The following is a 24085-nucleotide window of genomic DNA, read 5'->3' as shown; positions in this document are numbered from 1 at the left end:
GAATTTATAGAGAAAAGTTCGACCTCTGAAGATTAATGGCAATAGCGTACGGAAATTTCTATCGTGTCCCGAGGCAATCCATATCCCAGTTCGATAACGAATGTGATTTTTTAACGAGACACTTTTACAATACTGCGTATTACTGGCGCGTAGCGAGCCGCACATCCACTCGTCTCCGGGAAAGACGCGGATTATCGATTACACGCGACGGCGACGAGAGGGGAAAGGCTCATCTCCGCAAGCCAGGAAGCGTTCGTGAACTCTGAACAGCTTCGTTGCTCCCGCCATTATTGTTAAGATTAACGAATGGTAATTATCGATATATGTGAACCGGAACTTGTACAGTTGTTGCTATAAATATATAAAATTAGTGTTTTACACCATATTCATACTTACTCTCTCCGTTCAAATCACTCTTATAAATTTCATTTAAATGCTACATCTTATTCATTTTCGATAACATAATAGCGGTTTTATTATTATTCTTTCATATGTATTTTTACATTTAATATTAACTCTCTTTATATATAAAGAGAATATATATATTTATTTATTTATTTATATATTTATTCTATTCTATTTTTCTTATTATATTACATAAATTTTTTTATACTTAATGTTATTTTATATATGTATTATTACATGATATATTATATTTTACATATTATATTCTAAGTACATGAAATATATAATATATATTACACAAAATATATATTATATAATAAATATATATTATTAGACTTTAGAAAAAAATAATGAAAATTGTGATATTACATATGTTTTCAGATATATTAAAAATGTGAATCAATTATTTAAATTTGTTTAGGTAAAAGAAAAATGTGAGAATTTCAAGTATATATATATTTATTGAAAATTATAATTAAATTAGTTTTTCGTCTTAATTGTCGGTTACATCGTTGCTGCTGGTCGTAGCCCGGTTATATAGATTTTTTTTTCGTATTCATACGTTTATATACGTTTATATCGTCCGCGGATATCAGCTGCAATCGATACTAGGTGTTAAATTATTACAAGTTTCTTTTTTTTAAGTTAAACTTGATGCAGGAGTAATATTCTTTCATAGTAGAGTTTTTACGATAGTCATTGTGTAATTTGTCAATCGAAACAGTTAAAAAGCTATACATCTTTAATTCATATATGATGTATTCTGTTTCGCAGACAATGGCTACTGTAAAGGACAAAAAAGGATTATTTAGATATGCATTTAATTTTGAGCAATGTTAACAATAAAAAATGCTAACTTGAGCAATATCATAAGTGAAAAATCTGATTAGCGATTTACTGCAAGCGAAGCGAAGTAATTTTTATTTACTAAACATATCTTTGTCTTGAGCTTTTTGAATGCAAGATATGTAATCTCTAAATTCGCATTTATTTCGACAAATTTGACCAAAATCAATATTTTTTAACTATTATCGACTTGGATAATTGGAAAGAAACAAAAGAGATTTAGAAATTATTTAGAAAGATTCTAAATAATTTCTTTTTATCAAACAAATGTAAACAAATTTTGACCAAATTTTGAGTAAATTTGACCAAAGGAAATATAAATTCAAAGATTTAATTTCCCAGTATCTTCTAACTTTTTTTTCAGCCATCTCGCGGATCGATTCTCGAATCGTAATCTTCTCCTAATTTCCTGATTAAGAATAAAAAAAAATAGAAAATGATAAAGAAAAAGAGAAAAAGAAAGTAACAAAAGTTTCGTATATTCGTAATTGCTCGTCATCAAATTAGTCGTTTGCATAATAGCGTCGTCATCGGACAGGCTGTTGCGAAAATCGCATGAAGAGCAGTTGTCGAATATCACGTCGGAATATTGACGTTTCAGGTTTGGCTCTTGCAATTTACAGACTTCTCATGATATCTTCACAGCAAACCGCAAGCCATCGTGACGATTAAAGCGAGAATGGATCTAATTAATTACACGAATAAATCCACACATATTGTCGATAATTAGAATAAATTGATACAGCGCGATCAGCGCTATAACAATTTATATCGCAATGTTATTTCGATAATGGCAACACTCGATCTCTTTTGTTATCAAATGCAAAATTTTAAAATTAAGAAAATTAAAATTAATTAAGATTAAAAAAATTTATAATTGACTTTAAAAAGTAAACGTATTTTTTTAAGTAAGTCTATTATACAATAATCGAGGTATATTCATATTCTTTTCTTTTTACGTTTATAAATATTTTACCTCTTATTTCTTTAACGTTAAAGCTTCATATATTTCGAAGAGAGACGAGTGTGTAGGAACCGTATCATTATTAAAATATCCTTAAATTTTTGCCTTGATTTATATCACAGATAGATTATTAATCAAAAATTAATTTATAATATAATATTAAATTGCGATATTATCAACAATCTGCAGTGACTTATCCGTTTATATTCTCTAGATCTTGAGCTCATGGACTCAAGACGTCACCATCCTTCGCTACGATCGCGCTCGCAATAATAAAAGCACAGTCATCGAAATCATCGAATCGTCGTAAGCTAGGAAAGGAGAAATCGAAATTCCCGGAGCAGCGTGTTCGTCTGTCGTCGAAGATACAGTCAGAGACGCCTCTATATATATATATAGATATATTTACATTAATATGTAAGACTGGATCGCGAGGGTGTTCTCTTCGAACGGTGTGTAGGGGTGCTGGTGGCAATTAGGCCATCGTGAGGGTGCCCGCGCCTATCCCGAAGCCCACACCTTTGGGCCCAAAGTTCCGGCTGTAACAGCCACGGCAGTAGATATCTCCGTCCGGGCCATCGTTCAGATTCGTCGAATCCAGGGAACGGTGGCACTCACCACAACTGAAGCACCGCTTATGCCACACGCGATTCTTCGAGATCATTTGCTCGGCGGCGTACACCGGGTAGCCACAGCGCGAGCAGCCGTGCCCGTCGTTTCGCTTCTGGCCGACCTGGGGCTTGGAGTCGATGCTGCGAAAGGAAATCAGCGTCTAGAAATCTAATATGATGAATCGTGAAAAAATCGGAAACTAATATGATTCAACGAGGATAGCCTAAGATGAAACTACGCTACACTTTTTGATCTGTCAAAATTAAGGTACATATATTACATATATTTACGTACATTTATGTTTTAATGAAATTCCTCAAAGAAAAATTAATTTTTCATTTATATTTAATTCATATAAAGTAATTAGTATTATTATTTAAAATTGTAAAAATTGTAATTATATAGAGATAGATAACGATTTGTTTTTCAATCATGTTATAAAGATTGATAAAATTCTGTTATCTATTATACTATTATTATATATTGAGATTCTTATATTCTTTTAAATATTTTTACAGATAAAAATTAAGAAGAGAAAGATTTTAATGTTATTACTTCAAATTATAATTTATTATAAATTATACCAAACTTTCTTTTCTAAGAAAATACTTGTGAACATAACTGTATCATATAAATCGACACGCTGTATTGATCCGAAAAATTTTTTAAATATAGTTATTCAGATTAAGAATTATAATTATAAGTAGGGCGATTACTAAAATCGCTATCAATCATTAAAGTTTTCTTGAAAACAAAATTTTTACTATAGCAATTTTTGTTTCTATTTCAGGAACTTCTGGAATGCACTTACTATGAGGGAGCATGATCTCCATTTGTCGAGACGAGAGTCGGTTTGTGGCCAAATCCGAAGCCTTTGGGCCCGAAGAGCTTTCCATAGCACGCGCGGCAGTGAATTTCTTTGTCGGGACCATCGCATGCCAGCATAGAATCCAAAGGCCGATGACACTCGGCACAATTAAAGCACTTCTTGTGCCACATGGTGCCTTTGGCGAGCTGTTGTTCCGCAGCAAACACCATGCCACCGCAACGGGGGCAACCCTGCCCAGCTGGCGCCTTAATCGAGGTCGTATCAGGATTGTAGAAAGGTCGACTGGCTGAAATTTCTTCCTCCCTGCGGGTAATTAACGTAATAGTGTCAATATAGTCGTTATCAATTGATATTTAATTTTCCTCATTTAAACTTAATCCACACTTTTATTTGAATAATTTAATTTTATACTGTAAAGCTATACAGTAGTAAAATATTTAATTAGCGATATATGTGTTATTTAGAAAAAAATTCGAAGTATAGTTCTCCATATTTTTTGATTACGTCAATTTTATTTGAAATTAAAAATTTTAATTTTTACCGTCTTTGTATCTTTGTATTTTCTATATTTATTAATTAATTTATTAACTTCTTAACTTATATTTGTTAATTTCTTTGGATTATATTATGATATATATGTGTATATATATTATAACAATTTTCATAAATATTTTTCTAAAAGATATTTTTTCATTTTTAATTAACTACATTAGAAATAGATATCTCATATTTATATAACAAGCTGAATTAATAATCACCAAAGTTCAATTGTATGAAATCAATGCTTTTACAAATTTGCTTGATGATAAATTTTGTGATAAATATTTTGTTATAACTTTAATAAGATAACTGTTATAATTTTAATTCCTTTTAATGATATCATATTCACATAAATCATAAATAAACGAATAATTTTTGAAATCTCCGGGAGTCTTTCGTTCACAACGCACATTTATAGAGACCCGGCGGAGCTCGGTTATATAAATCGAGTTGTATTTATAGTCACACGCGTAAGAACAGAGTTACGAATATAAAGTCTTCGATTCGGTATCTCGTGCACTACTTACGTGAGCCCGTCGGTCTGGAGGAATCCCGAGCCACATGCGAATCCGTATCCGTGTGGTCCCCACTTTTTCCCGTAACAGGTCTTGCAGTAAACGTCCCGGTCCGGGCCGTCGCAGGCGATGATCGAGTCCAGGGTCTTGGTGCAGTCGCGACACTTGTAGCACTTCCGGTGCCACTCGCGGCCCTTGGCGAGCACCTGCTCGGCGGCGAAGACGACACCACCGCAGCGAGGACAGCCCTTGCCCGGCGGGGCCTTGATTATCGCGGTGTCAATCACGGTGGTGCGAGGAGCCGCATCGCTATGTCGCAAAAGGGTCACTCGCGTTATCGATCTCGTTCGGGGATCGTGCGTCTCGAATCGTATAGATTAGGAAAAAGCGATTGATTCCTTTGTCCAATCATCTCTAGTATATTGGCTCAGGTATTTGGAATTCATGCTGCGAAAACGGAAGGCAGTCAAAATCGAATCTTCCAACGAGTATGATTTCAATTCGCCTCGCTTTTCCTATCTCTACGACTTGTTTGCGCAATCGGAAAAGAACAGAGTTGCATGCGAATGATAGGGCGATTGATCGATAGAGCAATCGCTTGTCAAGGCACATGAAAGAGATATTGAAATTTTGTTTAATGTGTTATTTTTTTTGCTAATTCTTTTATTTAAAAAATACACTAATTTGTACACACTTTTATTAAGATTTGTTATTAAAATTAAATTAAAAGAGAATTATTCTATCTGTATTCATCCTGTATAAATTGAAAATAGAATATAAAAATTATCATATTTATGAGCTATGTAAAATAAACAATACTTTGCATATTCATAAAAAAATAGAATAAAAATGTAGACGTAATTGAATTAAGCTCTATAGTTATGAAAATTACGCAATATAATATTTTAATATTTTCACGAACAAAACGAGTTACAGTTATAAAAATATAGTCATTGAAAATTTTCTTTTCCGTGACCTCAACACGCGATTACGAAATTTTTATCTCAGGGTGTCTCAAATAAGTTATACATCACACATCTAATTTCTTATTTAGTTAAGGGAAAATATGAGAGTCGTTAGTTTACACGTGTAATGATTTGATATCTAATTGCAGAAGGTTATATTAGTAACGATTCTACATGAATTTCAGATTCACTTTAATCGTCGATTGTCATAAGTACATGCACAAGATCCTACAGACCGTGTGACAACAGGAATGTCGAATGTATGTAGAAGAGTCTCTGGCAACATACTAACTAAACGCGTAAGTACTCTTTAAAACGTGACTCTTTCAATTGTGATGGACATTAAAATAATCTTCGATAAGAAACACTCGATATTCCGATATAATTAGCCGATTCGCAATGCCAAAGTGAGTAATAGCGCAAAGCGTTAAGACGTCGGTTTATATGTCTATATATATGTATATATATATATATATATATATATATATATATATATATATATGTATATATATATATATATATATATATATATATATTGTATGTACACGGACACACACAAATGCACGCGTGTACAGAATGTTCCGGAGAAGGCACGTGCTAGTGACAATCTTTCTAAATTCTTCGAGAAAATCAAAGCCGATATTTGTTCAGCGAAAATTCAATTCTTAAAGTTTATTTATTATTGTTATATTGTATTATTACTAATATATATTATTATTAAAAATATATAAATTACATTTAATATATACAAATATTTTTTTTATTACAAAAAAATTATTTTTGCGAATTAAGGCAAATTTTTCATAATATCAGAAAATAATGAAAAGACTTTTTTAGTGATTAAAATGTAAGCCACGCTCGAAAGAGTATAATCGCATTTGTAAAAATATGATTAACTATTCGGGAGAAATTGTACAAATTATATTAAATTACAAAGAATATTTATATTAAATTACACTAAATTATATTAAATTACAGAGAATATTTAAAGATTAACTTGAAATCTTTATTTTCTGTATCCTTAATTGTAAAATTTATTTTAAATTAATATCTGCTGCAAAAATCCTTGGTATCTGAAAAACCTATTATCCAATAACAGGAAATAATTATTAAGAATATTTGCTTTTGAAATTTACTTTTTTTTATAATTAACGTTATTTAATATTACTTTATTTTAGAATATTTTTTTGTTTTCATACAGAAAAATATCTCGAGACAAGAATAACCAACGTTATCTTGTTATTCATTTAAAAAGACATGCCATATATATAGATCCAAGAATAATTGTTTATTAAATTTCAAATACTTTAAATTAAAATGATTGACTGGTCTCACCGAACAAAATGCAGACACCAAGAATAAGTCTGATGAATTTTTCGCTAACACAAAATTGGCACTAAATTACTCAAAGATGAAACTGTCGCTACTCGTGCGCTCCGGGCATCCTGTTTACGCGCGCGAAATATAATCGAAATGGCATAATTAAGGGGGGCGCGTACCCCTCGTCCTCAATATCGCACTGCAGCCCGTTCCATATAATCCCGGCGTGGCCGATACCCCGCGGACCGAATTTCTTCGGATAGCAAGCTGTTAAGCAGACAAGCGCATCATATATAGTGAAAATGTAGAAGCCGAGGCGGGATTTCTCTCTCTCGCGTGCTTCCCGTCTCAATCCCGACTCTGAAAACCCACCCATTGGCATAGCAGTCGCTCTGCAGGGCGCCGCCACCCTGGCCGTAGCCATAACCCTTCGGTCCGAATCTCTTTCCGTAGCATACTGCAGACAATATCGATTAAAGATTTCACGTCGCCTAACGTTATCTCGTGATGATGGTCTGCGACGAAGATATAATCGTACAGGTACGCCGATGCGATATTATCCGAACTTTTTGTTCTACATTATCATGATCTTTATCCTTTATTGGAATATTAAACGTAATATAGTACGAATAATATATATGAAGCTTTAATTGTATATATATTTGTATATCATAGAATATTCTAAAATGTTTTTCAGATAATTTTTTTATACCTCTCAAGTTTATAAGATGTTTTATTTAATATTGTTTTTAATATATTTGAAAAAAAATATTGCTTTTTTTTTAATTTTTTAATTTGTTAACATCTAGGAATTAATCAATTTTTATTAATACTTTGGCACGAATTGTTCAAATAAAATTGTATTTTCAGTCTTGCAAATTTGATTTTCAATATATTTACACAGTAATTAATATTTTTATAAATATTTATACTACAGAAATGCATTGTACAAATTTTCACATTTATGATTTAAAAATATTTGTATAACAATTTAATTATAAATTAGATTATAAATTATTTGTGTCAGACTGTAAAATTGAATTAATGCTATATTGCGTTGCATATTCTGTACATTATATTTTCGCGCATACGATCGTACCGTGTCCTCACCTTTGCAATAGATGTCCTTGTCAGGACCTTCACAGCAGTTGACGGAATCTAATCTTTTGGAGCAGTTGGCACACTTAAAGCATTCCTTGTGCCATTGCTGCACGAAACACAAAGGGTGGGTTAGTCACTCTAAAAATTCCAGGGAGAGGCAGAAAAAAAGTGCTCTTATACATATAATGTTTTTTTTTCATCGGAATCTTTTAGAAGCGCAGACATTAAAAGCGCTTGTTCGAGTCCGCCAAGATTTATTTCAAAGTTCACAATAGTAGCGACGGATAGTGCTTCGTAAACTTTTATTTGTTTTTAGACTTTATATATTTATATATTACTCTAAATATTAAATTTTCATAAAATTTGTAAAAATTGAAAAATGTAAATTTATCTTTGATTTTATCTTCCTTCATAATCTTTCAATATTATACATAATAATTTAATATACTATATCTTTATAATTAACTCTTAAATTCAAATAAGAACCTTCTTCTATATATATATATTTTTAAGTTTGTTTGGCTTAATTTAATTTCAAATTTTGATTCTATTACTTTTTTCTCTGGAAAATTATTAAGTACATAATATTTTAACATTGATTATGAAATAAATGGCATTTTTCGTATTTTAGCATTTAATATCTATTATTTCCTGCAGTGCAATTATTTTCTCTGCAACATGCTAGTCTATCTATCATAATTATCAAAATTCGCGTAGAGCGGATAACAGCGTGTTTACACAACAACGTTGATAAGACAAGAAGGAGCAAAATAATTGACGATTACGATCCTTCCTCTGCAGCCCTTGTATGTTCGGGGGCTGTCTCCTGGCGGCATGGGAGAATTCACAAATTGGTTTTAGTGGGCGACAATAACAAGAACGAACGAGTCAGAACGGAAATAGACGGAGATGAACAGAGACAAATAAATACGTTCTGTATGATAGTGATCGTTGAACGTATCAGAACACAGAGAAACTGTCAGTACGGATGTCTGTGTAATAAATCGAAAAAGAATCAGGAACTGGGATTATTTAGATTCTTTAGATGAAAGATACCTCGACAGTATATCTCGCGGTCAGGACCATCGCAATGAAGCGTCGAGTCCAAACTTCGACGACACGTTTTGCACTTGAAGCACATTTTATGGTAAGCCTATCACAAGAACGAGGATTGACCAAAACAGCGATTTAGTAAAATACGACGCTTATCATCGATATTGTTCTTGGTGCCGCGACGAATCGTCGGGTATACCTTTCTAACTTTGAGAAATTTTTGATTAGAATTAAACTTACATTTAATAATTTAAGTTCCTTCTCTCGATATCCTTGATATTAAAAATCAAAGAATTCAAACTAAATACATCCGCATCCTGATATAAGATTGATCACTTGTCGGAAATAATATGTGATATAGATGTGAATAATATGTCCGAAATAATAAATATAAAATTGAGCCATAAATCTGACTACAATTAGCAAGGTATTATTTCAATTATATATTATTTCAATTATATAAATATTACATGTATTGTGAAAGTAAGTCATTGAGCATATCTATTTTAGTAACAGTAAGTCTTGAATGCAATCATTTTTATAGATTAATATCAATCTTACTAATAATAATAATATTTTAATAATTTTTTAATATATAATATATAATGGAAACACATGAACGTACATTTTCTAATAAATTAACTGATCAATTAAATTAAAAATCAGTTAATTTAATTTAAAACATATTTGAAAGGTAATATAATTTTTATATTCACAGATAACTCAAGTCAAAATGTTTGCATCTCTTGTTATCTCTTATGTGTAATAATTTTATAATTTTTTTGAATCACTTTAATATATTAAATTCTATCATAAATGCATTATTTTATACGCGTATCTATCTATCTTTTGATAGCAATTAATTGCGACATTCCAATCCTTAATTTCACGTTCCAATTCTACAACGGTGTACTTTTTTTATCCAAAGAAAGAGATTAATAAGAACTATGTAACCGAATTTTTGCGTGAAGAAACGGTCTGAACAATATGTCGATGAGTCATGAACGACGAGGGAAATGGATCGCCGCTGTTTTCGCGCGCGAATTATCGCTGGACCAGATTGTCGACCGGGCAATTAGCCTCCGTTTCTCTGGTTCTGAAAGACGCTTCTTCTGGTAGCGAGCCATTTTATCGCTGGGTATCGGGCCGACTAAGATTGGCCGGCCAGTTGGTGCGTCGCCAAAGACGTTCTCTGACGAAACCACCGAGAAAGTTACTGGGCTTAGTATCAAGAGAGAAGACGAACTCTTCTCTCTCCTTCTTCTTCTCTCACTCTTCTCACTCTTATTTGCTCTCTCTCTCTCTCTCTTTCTCTCTCTCTCTCTCTCTCTCTCTCACTCTCTTTCTCCCTCTCTTTCTCTTCCCTCCCGCAGCTATTTTTTTTCTTCTCATTGTTATGAAATGAAGATTGGATAATATTACGGAGATGAGGGCCATCACCACGCGTCGCGCGCCGAATTTAGACGCGCGGCAAAAGCCGCGGGTGTTTTGTAACCGCATGGCGCATTTTTACCGCGACGCGGTTCCGTCCAGATTTTCCGAAATACACGTGAGTAAGCGCCGACGGAGAGGACGCCGATTGCGTCAATCTGTCTGTCGCCGCGTCAGCGACGCCGATTTTATTGCTCCGTGTGCTAAATCGCGCATGTTACCTCCGCGAGCCGCCCTCGCCCGCGGAAATATCCGCGGTCCAGATTCGAGGCCGGCCCACTCATAGGTATCGCGTACCTAGAATAATAAGGTCGAGACTCTCTCTCTCTCTCTCTCTCTCTCTCTCTCTCTCTCTCTCTCTTTCTCAAGAAATATATGGAGGATTATTTTTAGCTCCCGTCTACCAAAATCTCAAACTCTCTAGATGTAAAATCAGTCGAAAACAAGAATGAAAAATTAAAGATCTGACTTTTGCAAAAAATTTCCCAACCACATGTATCACTTATTATTCTAGATCTAGAATATTTGTATTCTCTATAAAACTAATGTATAGAGTATCTTGAAAGTTACTTACGATACTTTCTATAAATTACTTTTTAAATGAAATTAGTATTATCATTGATAGTCTACTAATGTGTGTAGTCTCTCAATTATAAATATAACACTGCAAATCAGTAAAATCTCGTTAAGAGAATATCTGTTAATAGTAGTCTCTTTCAATCAATATTTTAAAATGTATCTTATATAATATTATATACATATATGAGATAAATTTATAGCAATATATTTTATTTAAAAAATATCTGAGTTAAAACTCGGTTAAAAAACCAAGAATTCTTGTTCACACTTTTTAATTATATACATTTGAAGAAAATTTAATTCGTATATAATTCTGAATTTGAATACTAGTTACCTATATATTTCATTGTAGATATATGTATATAGCGTTTCTCAAAAAATAATAATCCACAATAAATGGTTACATCTCGCAAATATATATAATTATTACTATTTTTCGGTGAAATTTTACTGCTATAATTAGTGGGACATAAGATGGAGAAGCAAAATGTATTTTTAATTTGATGAAATCTTATGTCGCTTTAATCAATGATATTTTCACTGATTCAGTTTAAGAGAGTATCTCTCTGTAGGTAGAAGCTTAATAGTATCTTATATCAAAAGGATTTTAATAAGAGCAATTGATTCAATTATATATTTAGTTAATGACTGAGTAAAATCCTCTATTCTCTAAAATCCACGAGTGAACGATCGGTCGAAGCACCAAGGTGAGACGCGAGAGATTATTGTTGTGCGTTTAACTCTAAATGCAGCTGTATGATTACACAATCACGTTACTAAAACAGTTTAATTTGATACTGAAAAAATAATGCAATGATTAATTTAAAAAATATATTATTTCCTAATAATTTTTAATTGTTCTCTTCAATGTGTCTTATCTTGCATTTAGTGTTAAATCCGCGCCACATACGTTCTTTGAAATACTCACCCTTCCTCGGGCCAACATTTGCTCAGCGGCATAGACGTACCCTCCGCAGCGAGGACATCCCTCTCCCTCGGGTGCCTTCGCGATAGCCCGCGGCTCGAGAATGGCGTTCGAACCCCGCGAAAACTCACCCCTAAAAAATTCACGCGTGTTAAAATCCATCAATCAATGAAGTTTTGTATATATATCATTAGATTCGAAGGTAAAACGAGTCACAACTCATCTGATTTTTTTAAATATAATATATATAAAATAAGATTTTCACAAAATAACATTTTTTATGATTTATTAACATTTACTGATATTAATTCGTTTTACCTTTGAACACAATTCAATATCCAAATACTGAATTAAGCATCAAACTATAAAAGAAAGAAGCTATCAAAAACACGAATAACACACTCAAATAGAGGAATGTTGAGAAGTGAAATTGATGGTTCACACGTAAGGTATTTAGTATAATGTAAATAACTACATTTATAGAACCAACTATAAGAGTATATAAATTACTATAAATAGTAAATTGTGTGGAATAATTAACTGGGATTTGATGTCAAACAATTCCAGTAAAGTATGTATTTTAAAGTAGTGTAACATTCAAGGAATTCAAATTTGAAAATCTACATGTTTTTTTTAGTCGATTAATTAAACACGCGTCATAGAGATATATACAATGCAAAAGAAAATCAGGAAGGAAATTAAAACACAAAAAACTGATACTATATATAAGAGAGTTTTGAAATATATACGTATATATTTACAAATCGGAAAAAAGGATATTTTCTACGAAAAAAATTTAATCATCAAACTTATTAAAATTCAAAGAAACTAGTAGATACAGGAATATCTGAATATATATCCTGCCAACATATCAACGAAATATCTTGTAAAATATATAATGGCATAAAATACATAAGGAAATTTTTAAAATACAAAAATGATCCGTCAATTCCACATCTAAACTACAGAAATACTAATCTACAGAAATAAACAGCACTCAAACTCACAAAAGACATCCGACGTACAGAATCAGAATTCTGTGAATAATTTATTGTAAAAGAAGAAACTAAAACGCGATACTTTAGCTTAGTGCAGTCATTTTAATTATTATATGAAAATATTTAATATCAAATTTTTAATTATAATTTTGTATTTTATATAGTGTTAGCTTAACATAATGGGACAGTGAATTACATGGGTAATATTTATGTGAAAAGGGCGCTTACAATCATTTAATAATAATTAATCTTTATAAAAGTATTATCAATAATTCCTTCAACTTATTTGTTTTTAGCTAACAATATTTAATATAATTCTATCTGACACCCAAAGTATAAATATATGTTGCTCTCTTATAGCTCATCTAAATCGTTCAAATTATAAAAATTACAAACTGCAAAACGGATCCTAAAGGATTAAAATTTTCATTTTAATTTCAGTAGTTCCTTCTCGTGTGCATAATATCTGATTCTCATTCGAAGAGCATCAAAAAAAAACTTTCGTCGGATGTGACGATCAGGAGATAAGATAGACATAAATATATCAAATGATATTACGAGTTAGTTTGTGTTAGGCATGTGTTAGTCAATGTGTTAGCGTAATTTTTCCCCTTTGCAACCACGGCACGTGGCTTCCGCCGAGCCCCGAGAGAGGAGAGCCGAGAAGCAAGTCGTAATACGATATAGTCGTACAGCGAAAAAGATGCAAAAAAAGAGGGAAAAGAAAGAAAGAGAGACAGAGAGAAAGAGAAGGAATAAAGAAATAGGAGAATATGCAAGTGCTGCGAAATATCGGGTGCAATGTGGAGAGCCTGTGCGTGCGCACGCACGCATTCGTACCGTGAGGTGGAATATCATCGACACAGTGAGGTGACACCGATCGTATGTGTTGTCTTTCTCGTAGTGTGACAATTGCGCCGTTTGAGATGGAGGTTTTATATTACGGCATAGTGACGTATATGTATACGGCAGAGAAGACGCGAACGGTGCGATACTTTTTCTCAGACTTAATAAGACAGACGTATATATGCTTGAAAAACTTCAAATATGTTACAATAAAATTGTTCTCTTCAAGGATATAATGCATAGGTAATTTCAGATATTGCGCACTTTCTTTTCTCCAATTTCCTTGTTCAATTCGCGATCAATTTTTCAACTCATATATTTTGAATATGATCTCTTTTTTACACTGTCTACAGTTTTGCGTCAAAAGATGAATAATAAAATTTAATTTATTTAATCAAAGTTCTTAAATTTTGTAAATAATTCTTTATATAAATTAATTTTTTTAAATAATTCTGTATTTATCCTTAAAATTTTTGTGAAAAGATAATCAACTCCATAAAATATAATAAAAAGACAATGCGCAGGGAATCTGAGACATCTTATTTAGAAACAAGCATAACAAGTGCTTCAACAAGTGCGTGTGCACTAGATTATATTATAAATGTGTTACATATTACAAAACTAAGAACGTAGCCGGCAAATGTCAAGGTTCATCTCAATGGCGTTGTCATCGCAACATAGTCTTTATCTCGCTAAAAGAACGGTGTTGAAAGATCGCCATTACCTCATTATATCGACATAATACGCGAATACACTACACGCACGCGGGCACGCACGCGCCAGCACCCACGCTATAGTTAAGGTGTTAGCGAGATTATAGGATTAGAAATGGTGCGAGAGAGGCCATGCGGGAGAGCTACGTGTATATATAAGCTACAAAAAAGAAAAAGAAGCTGCTTTGTCACGCGGCAAAAAAGAAAAAAAAGAGGAAATAGCGAGAGAAAAAGAGATAGCGAGATAGAGAGAGAAAGAGACAGAGGCGCAATTTGACTCGATGCTCACCATTCTCGTACTCGGTATTTTCTCTTTATCACGCAGCTCATACTATGTGATAAAGTGACAACGGTATATCGTTCAATGGTTGCCTCCGGTTGGCTCGTGTTCGGCGGGGCTGGCGGGAGCGGGGTGTGTCGTGTGTTTCTTTATATTTTTTTTTTATCTTTCTTTCATTTTTTGTACTCTTTTTTTTTTTTAGTCTTTGTCTTCGTACACGCTTCGTTCCCTTTCTTGGCGAAAGAGAGAGGGGGACGAAGGGCCGAAGATGCGGGTTTCGTACGCAAAGGCTCGAAGTCACAGACAAAGAAGGTACGTGCTCGCTTCAACGGTGCACACTCTACTTTCGTGGATTCGCGCAAATAGAATCGCGAGTCGTTTAACTTCAGTCAAAGTTACAGTCGCGAATTGAAAATGGCACGATCGCTCAACGGATTCGGATCTCGATGCTACAGTCGTACGAAGATCATCTTTACATTTATTCGTAATAATGGAACCGCGATTTACCGAATACCGATTTCAATATCTCGTCGTAGAATTTAAAGTAGAAACACGCGCGTGGATTTGCATGCAACTGACAATTCTGCAACTTTGACCGTAACGTCAACTCCGCGAATCTATCTCGCGTCTTTGAAAATTACGCTCATTATGCACGTCATTCGTGCATTCATCTATTTACACACTGAAAGATAAGGGAAAAATTCATATGTTATTCGTTAATGAAAACACGCTTGGTTGTTTTGTTTCCAGTTTTATATCTTTCCCTTTTTTCCATTTTTAATGGCACTTATTACAGATGGTACAAATGATCCTACAAACTAGCTCATGTATTCGCATAGAAGAAAAAAAAACACAGAAGATAAAAGAAAAGAGAAAAAAAGAACAATTCGGTCATCGGTGTGCGATGACGGCGGTCGGTCGCACGAGGAGACAGTGAGGAACGAACACGAGGAAAAGAAAAGGATTAAACGTAGATTTGATTATATTATACCATAGAATGTTGATGATGCAAGGAAAAGGACAATGTAAGGGTCCCTTGAAGGAGACAGAGAGACGAGGTAACATGCTCGTCTAACATACTACGGTGATGACAGACTCCATTAAGGTGAGAATAGAACAGTCTGGTCCTGTTGGACCGTCTAGATTCAACTATCGGGACACAAAGGACCGTCTACGATCTAACTTCACGAGGGAGATAAAGAAAAACCAAGTTGGACGAGATTCTCTCTTTGTCATGCTTCGGGAATTCAGGAGGAACAGGAAGGAGAAACGCGGTTTTTTTCACTGTATCGGACACGCTGTACACGTGTACGTAGACGCTCGTCGGCTTCCTGGTACAGTCTGCGTAGGTAGTGGCTTCTTCGAAGTTGCTGGAGGCGCGATTGGCCAAGAGGATCATGCTGACAGATCACGAGCGTTCACGGCGGGTGTTCGGTCGGTGATTTTTTTTTAGTTACGCGCACGTGGAAAAGACAAGATGACAGATTACTTCCGATACGGGATCGCGTTGTAGGAGTACGCTACTCGGAAAGGAAAGAAGAAGGTATCGGGATTAAGGTGTGCGCGACAGCGAATGCACTCACTCGCTCTTCGCTTGCAGATGCTCGCCCTGGTCCATGGACAGGCAGCCAGCTCCGCCACCGAATCCATAACCCTTAGGGCCGAACTTGCGGCCGTGGCAGACTTTGCAAAACAGCTCGCCCTCGTGCTCGGAGCAGTTTGTCGAGTCGAGAGGTTTGCCGCAAAGACCTGCAACACGGTCATCGTACGTCGTTGAAGATTACGGCGATTTCCTGCTGAATATACTCGTCTGGAGGCAGGATGTAATGTACTGCACTTTAAGATTTAACTTAAAAACATTTAACTTTATATTCCTCCTTAGACTTCTTAATAAATGCATATTTCAAGTATAAATACATATATATAATTTAATTGTATTTCAATTATATTTTATTATTAAAGAATAGAGAGATCTGAGTATCGAGATGTCTCTCATTATCATGATTATTTTTCATGAAAAGATATGTAATGTAAATATTACATAGATATATTTTTCACGTACTTAAAAAAAAGTCTTGTCATGTATTTTTCATTGATACGTGCAATATGAAATATTTATGAACTTTCATATTATTCATATTTTTTATACCATCGCAAGATGTATCAAATCAACTTTTACTATTTAATTCATAATATTCATATTATTCTAGAAGACATGCATTGCGTCTCTTCAAAACGATATTTTACATTGAAATTATTGAGACTTATTGATATTGATTATTCCTCTCAAAATTTACCCATTGATTTTTTGTCAATACACAGATTCAGTTATGTCACAGTCGCGACAAATTATCCAGATATAAAAATTATTTTAAATATTCGGAACCAGAAGAATAAATTCCGACCAGAAGAATAAATTTCAAATAATCTATAACAATTGCGCATAAAAAATATAAACTATTATATTAATTTAATTTTTTTATCACAGATGAAAAAATATTCCAAATACTAAATCTAATAAATAATTATTTAAAAAGCGATTACCTGACATTGATTAAATTTATACTATTTTATCATCAACAATTGTAATTATCAGAAATATTTTTTTATAAACTATAAGTTTCCACAAATACAAATTTATAAAAATGTATGATTGTGATAAAATATGGACAATAAATTTGCTCTTTTTACTCTCTCCATATAAAATCAAATATATTATTCTATATTAAAAATTGCGATATACATTCAAATATTATACAATGCAGTAGTATTCCTCTTTTCCTTCCAAAATTCGAGAAAATGCAAAACTTTAACGAAATATGTTTTCAATATATCCCTTAAGCATAAACAGATAATACAATTATCTTATATACATATATTTTCTTTCCTTCAACGTCTAAGTTGCAAAATGATATCGGTTGTTCTAGTTTCAAGATATCGATATATTATGCGCTAATAAGAAAACGCTCATCCACTCTATTTCCAATTTATAAGATTATGTTTACTCACCGCACTTGAAGCACGTTTTGTGCCATTTCAGTCCACCGGCGACTCGCTCTTCTGCAGCGTAAACGGATTTGCCACATTTAGGGCACTTTGGATGTTCCACAGGCTTGAAAGGCATTTTTACACTACACACAGAAAAGTAACTCGTTATCGCCTGCGAATGCTTTACTATCATTACACTAATTTATTTGTCGTAAAACTATTCATCGTTCACAGGCAAAATTTGAGAAATTATTTCTATGTCAATCAGTTTTTGAGGATTATATTTTAAAAATTAAAACTGTATTAATATTTTGTTTAGCATCCCTACACCTTGGAAAAATCTTTATTCTATAAAAAAATGGGGAGAATCAAAACAAAACTACAATACAGCATATGTGTTTTTACAAAAAAGTCTATAGTTTCGAATTTCAAAATTCGCGAAAGCTGAATCGAACCGACTGTCTTTATTAATATCGAGGGGATTCATCGTTGGTACGGTAACCCATCTCGATTACCTAACCGGCCGTTTAAGAAGACGTAAACAATCTGTGATTCCGTCTGACTCGTCGGCAACCGGTTCTATTTCTGTGATCAGCTTAAATACGTGCACGATCGAGCAAGTGGAAAAACGAGGGTGTACAAAAGGAAAAGAAAAGTATTTCGCACAATCAGGACGCTGAATAAAAGCATGTAAAAAGGGACGGTTATCTCTCTATATATTTATACACAGAATATTGTGGTGGTAGCTTGGTATAGAGAAGAATTTCGGATTTAATCTGTATCATTAATATTAGAAGTTAAAAAAACAATAACGATTGTTTAAATAATCAAATAATCTTTAATTTGTAAATAGAAGGAAAGAATAAATTATGTTTGTAGATATTTATCTTAGATTATTTTCGAATAAACATTACTACTTTTCTGATGATACTAACGATGTATAGAATAAGAAATTTCACATACATTAATGTGTGTGATGTAAGACACAATATTTTTAAAAATAAGACATGTCCAAAATAGCAAAGAAATTTTTATTTATACGTATTTAAAAATTCACAAAGATATTTTTTCATTCTCAAAAATAACTCTATTGTAAGATAATTGTAAGAAAATAGCATTATTATATATAAAATTGTTACAATAAATATTTATGATTTAGCTTTTGAAACAACTTAAACTGTGGGGTATGAAAAGTCTCTAATTATTTAAAATAGATTTTTATGCCTGTCGCTATTCTTGTCGAAAACACAAGAACAGGTTATGATTGATCGACATAACATGCTGCAACAAAATAGAAATGATATCTGGCACGAAAGTTAGTGGGTGTACGTAATAACGTTTGGCAAAGTTGATAGTTGATTATATATTTGTGTCATTATAATATTTTATTTTAATAGGAAATAACAGTAAATTAAAGTAATAAGCAACAATGTGATATATTTGATATGATATTGTATAATATTAATATTCTGCAGAAATAATAAATTCACTAATAATAGTAAAAATTAGGAGACAAGTGAATATTAAAATTGATGAGATATTATTACAACAGTATTTGTGATAATCGTAAGAGATATGTTATATCTTCCTACAAATCTTATATCGCATAATTCGGTAAAAGATCTGGTTTCTGATTCACATGCCTCTGTTGTGTAGCAGTTTATTCCGCCCAAGCTATTCTTGCCATTGTAGCATTATGTCACATATTATATCACATATTATATTACATACAATATTATATCATTTATTTTTATATTTATTGCATGAGCTTAATTCTTGGATCTAGTAAAATATTTACTATGTTATTTTTTATATGATGTGATAATAAACATGATGGAAAGTAAGTTTAGTCTGTTACTGCTAGATTGCTATTATTGACATGTTATTTTTTACAAGTGATGATGAAGAGATTAAATAAATCTTAGGTGGAACTAAATGCTATTTTTTTAAGCTTATAAAATTTATTTTAGAGAATATTATCTTCGTTTTGTTTCTATCTGCAAGGTTTCATAATTTACAATAATATTATTGTGTATATAGCATTTTAATTTTCGACAAAATAAATTAGTTGTATTAAAAATAATTAAACAATAAGTTATTTGAAATAAAATTTTATTAGCCATTCTTATCAAAAGAATAGCACAATATAATAATTATCATCATCACACTTTGATCAATATTTAATAATTTCTGATATTAAAAATACCTAAGTTATTTCTTTACTCTTATTAAAAAAGTTATTAACTTATTTTTATATCAAAAATATATCCCGTCGTAACGATTCGGCTGTACAGATATGCTCTGTTACTACTGACAGTAGTAGCAGACAGTAGCATATGACGCGCTAGTAGTAGTAATGGCGTTAACAGCGGCAAAAGCAGTGGTAACAGACGGCACACGAACAGGGAAAAGAGAGAGAGAGAGAGAGCAGACGTGTCTATATCCGTGCAGACGCGTGCAGGCGAATCTGCGAGGCCGTATTAGGGAAGGCGCTAGGTTCTCCACGGTAGCGGGCTCCTGCCACCCCTACCGTTCAATCGCACGCATATTCGCAGACGTATAAAATGCACAGTAACCTAATTTGCATGTCCTGCCACGTAATGAGACAAGAAATTTGTGTATGTGTTTAAATATTATTATACATTAGGTGGAACTAAAAATCTTAATATTTGCATTTTTAAGATATAAAAGATTTTTCTAAAGTAGGTTTCTATACTCGATATCCTGCACTTCAATTTTTCATTTTTTTTAAAATATTTATTTTGTATGTTATTGTATGCAAAGTATTGCAATAAACATATCTTGTAATATTTATATAATCTTGATGGTATTACATAAAAGCTAAAAATATGAAAGTTTAAATTTAATTTTGTTTTGCTATATTATATTATTATATTAAATATAATATTATTTGTGAAATAGAAATTTTCAAATTATTAAATTTAGGTATTATATATTTATAGATTTCTTATTCTCTTTCCCTTACATTATTTTATGAAAAAAAACAATGTATATCGGTCGATGAACCGCAATTTAAATTAATTTCAAAAGGTTTAAAGTTTAACTACTGATATTATATTGTTAAAAATGAGTCATGATTTGCGCAATATGTCGACATGAGTTAAAATTAAAATGCAAGTAAAATATTGATAGAAAACGGCCAAGAATGAATAATTACAGTATGCAATGCGGTAAGTGTTGGCACTAATAAACGAATGAATCATCGACCTGGCGATTATCAAATATGTTCATTTTACAACATGAATTTTAGATTTGTAGTAAAAATGGTAGTTTGCCAAATAGGAAGAATATAATTGTTGTAAAATGCAAAGATCTTATTTTATACGTATTTTAATTTTTACGTATCTCGAGGAATTTTATGAAATAACTTACATACTAGTATATTTTTTTGATACATTCTTAATACATTTAAAAAGTATATAAAATGTACAATATTTTCGTATTTTCGTTTTTCTTACAATTTAGTTAATCAATTATTTGAATAGTTGTCATATTTGACTAGATTATTAAATATTATTCGATTAAAATTATTTTCATTCAAATTTTTCTTTGTTAACTATAATTATTGTCTTTTATTTTATGACAAAATTTGCTACAGGAAATAATAAGAAAAATAGATTGTATACTGTAATATTAATACGACTGTACTGTAATAAGATTAATTAATCATTCCTGAAAAGAAAGATCGCGATTTTGACAATATAATTAAGACAAATAATCTTTCAAAATGGATGATAGTATAATATTTTCACGAATATCCGGAAATATTATAACGGCATCATGTTTCAAACTGACTTGATAAATCACATCCGGATAGCATAAGCAAGCGGATGAAACTAAAATTCTAAAATTAGATCAAAAGCTATAAAGAAATCTTAAGCGCCCGATGATTCGTATGATGTATAATTACAACACCCGGTGTAGTGAAATATTTCAGATGTAATTCGATATCTTGCATTACATCATACAAGACCGAAGCAAATGAGCAATCAAAATATTGCCACGGAAAAATAATAATTAAAACTCATTTTCTTATTTACCTCAAGATTAATTATTTGATATCGTTCAAATTGTCAGTTAAAATTACATGTAGAAGAAATTAAGTTCCTTCTTCATTAGTAACAAAATAACGATATTTTTATTATCGACATATTTTTAAATAACGCGAACTCTTATCGCATTTACCGTAATAAATATTTAAGCAACAGTTTTCAATATATTCGTTTGAGAATCCGTATTCTGATTTAGATCCCCATTTTGCAATTAGCTATCAGTTTGCAAGTAACGTTATAATGATTTTACAAAATAAGCATGTAGACTATTCGACTAATCACATTTGCTTAACTTAATAATGATACTTCGTTTGTTAAATTTATTTGATAAGTTAGTTCGATTAGCGTTGTTATTCAACGAGAGATTGAATTTCAGCAATTAATAATAAGCGGGGAGAAAATGCGTGCATATTTTTAAAATTAACAATGTTGTCAACTCGTTATGGAAACATGTTAGATAATAATAACTTTTGTGACAGTAGAATACGCGATTGTATATTTTACGTTAAAATTTATTTAAGTATTATATTAAATATATTGCAAACACGTATATTGTCTACAATTTACTTACAAAAATTTTTATGAAAAAATGATATTAATAATTGTTTACATATTTTTTGTATACAAAATATAATTGTTAATGTTATAAATTTAATCAACTAAAACTATTAAATTTAATGAACTGGAATTATCTATATATATACTATTTTGAGATTTTTAAGTACCATTACCATCTTAAATTTTTGTAAACGAATTGTAATATTTCTATTATTTTTATTTCTATTCTTGTTATTTTGTAATGACTTACACACAAGCAAATTGACCGACAGGTCACGCGCGGCTTATAAAATTTTATTAATATCTCAAGTTTCTAATTATAATATAATGTAGAATCTATGTTCAGTGATCATGGCTCTATTTGAATATTTCTAACGCAAAATTAGATCTTAAATACATTAGATTTTCCATCATGACATATCTATCCTAAATAGCATAGACATCCTTTACTCTGTCCATCTGTGTAGTCTGTGTAATCTGCGCAGATTAAATCTTGTTAACTAAATTTTCTTCCTTCGTCTACATTATTAAATAGAGTTACAAAATATTTCACCTCAAATTGGGAATTGGTTTATTTTCGAATTTCGTCAAGAAAACATACCGTAGCAAAAGTTTCTATCTGAAAGACCTGATTCGACCATATATTTTCAAAACCAAAATATTTTTTATATTATTTAGATTATTTTTTTCTTCTAATAAGTTGAAAAAACAACTTTAAAACAAATTTAAAATAGAATACCTTGTATTAACTTAAAAATAATAACAAGCTGCTAATTTAAAGTTAGTAGACTTATAAATTATGGCAATCTACAGATTGTCTAATAATTATTAATTTTACCACAAAAAAATCATTTTAGTTTGTTGCATGAATAAATCGGTAAATAGTATTAATAATTTATAATGAAATTCCATAAAAGTATAAATAAAGATTTTATGAGCTACATAAATTAGTGAATTCTTTAATTGTTTATGAGAAATTGTCACTTGATTGTAAACTGATTTGTATAAAAAAGATTCGAAAGTACATTATCAGTGATATGTGACAATTCACTAAGTAACTGTCCTAATAATAATGCGTTCAAAGACTTCGATAAATACCTTTCAGGGCACTATGCAAATTTCAGTATTTCACGAGAGAGAGAGACACAGAGAAAACAGACAAATCACGCGGCTGAGATAAAGCACGTTCGCAATGTAATTTTAGCACTTCTTGGATGGGTACAAATGGCCATGTTTTTGTATATCGTCGAGTATCGTCATCAGTCGTAATGTCTGATAGTAGTAAAGAAGTACGTATATCCGCCCACACTGTTATCTGGATACTCACCACTAATCGATCGTAGTCGCGTGAGAAAAGAAAAGAGAGAGAAAGAAAGAAAGGAGAATTCGAGTAAGTGGATTACAAAACACCGAGCACTCTACACCGCACTAATACTGGATTCGAATGACTGTGCTCGCGTCGGGAGCGTCCTAGTCATAGCTCCCTTAGGCTTTGCACACGGCACGTGTGCATCGGGAACGTCAGTGCTGTTGACGATGACGAT

At 32.0% G+C, this 24085-nt stretch overlaps 1 protein-coding gene across 8 annotated transcripts; it reads right to left on the bottom strand.

Annotated features, from left to right (window-relative positions):
- Nucleotides 1-846: 846 nt before the first annotated feature.
- Nucleotides 847-24026, bottom strand: LOC140663410 (muscle LIM protein 1). 8 transcript variants are annotated; one of them, XM_072887543.1, is made up of 9 exons: nt 23869-24026; nt 17932-18053; nt 16506-16671; nt 12089-12218; nt 9154-9250; nt 7369-7453; nt 4724-5020; nt 3639-3959; nt 847-2967 (listed from the first exon to the last, which is right to left on the bottom strand). In XM_072887543.1, exons 2-9 carry the CDS (start codon nt 18044-18046, stop codon nt 2691-2693), a joined length of 1488 nt encoding a protein of 495 aa, XP_072743644.1. In that variant the 5' UTR covers nt 18047-18053; nt 23869-24026; the 3' UTR covers nt 847-2690. The 8 variants fall into 8 exon arrangements, 7 of the variants coding, with proteins under 7 accessions (XP_072743644.1, XP_072743641.1, XP_072743643.1 ...); XM_072887540.1 differs by lacking the exon at nt 7369-7453 and adding an exon at nt 7176-7263; XM_072887542.1 differs by lacking the exon at nt 9154-9250 and adding an exon at nt 8107-8203.
- Between the last annotated feature and the right edge of the window lie 59 nt (nt 24027-24085).

The sequence above is a fragment of the Anoplolepis gracilipes genome, chromosome 3 (assembly GCF_047496725.1).
Source record: "Anoplolepis gracilipes chromosome 3, ASM4749672v1, whole genome shotgun sequence".
Lineage (NCBI taxonomy): Eukaryota > Metazoa > Arthropoda > Insecta > Hymenoptera > Formicidae > Anoplolepis > Anoplolepis gracilipes.
Note: the sequence above shows the minus strand (reverse complement) of the source record. Positions and strands in the feature narration are given on the sequence as shown.

Coding starts and splice junctions, on each gene's coding strand:
- LOC140663410 (XM_072887540.1), bottom strand. CDS start 18,046: ATGCCTTTCAAGCCTGTGGAACATCCAAAGTGCCCTAAATGTGGCAAA. Junction 16,672..17,931: donor CAAAACGTGCTTCAAGTGCG/GTGAGTAAACAT, acceptor ACCGTGTTGCAG/GTCTTTGCGGCAAACCTCTC. Junction 5,021..7,175: donor TGCGATATTGAGGACGAGGG/GTACGCGCCCCC, acceptor TTTGCGACATAG/CGATGCGGCTCCTCGCACCA.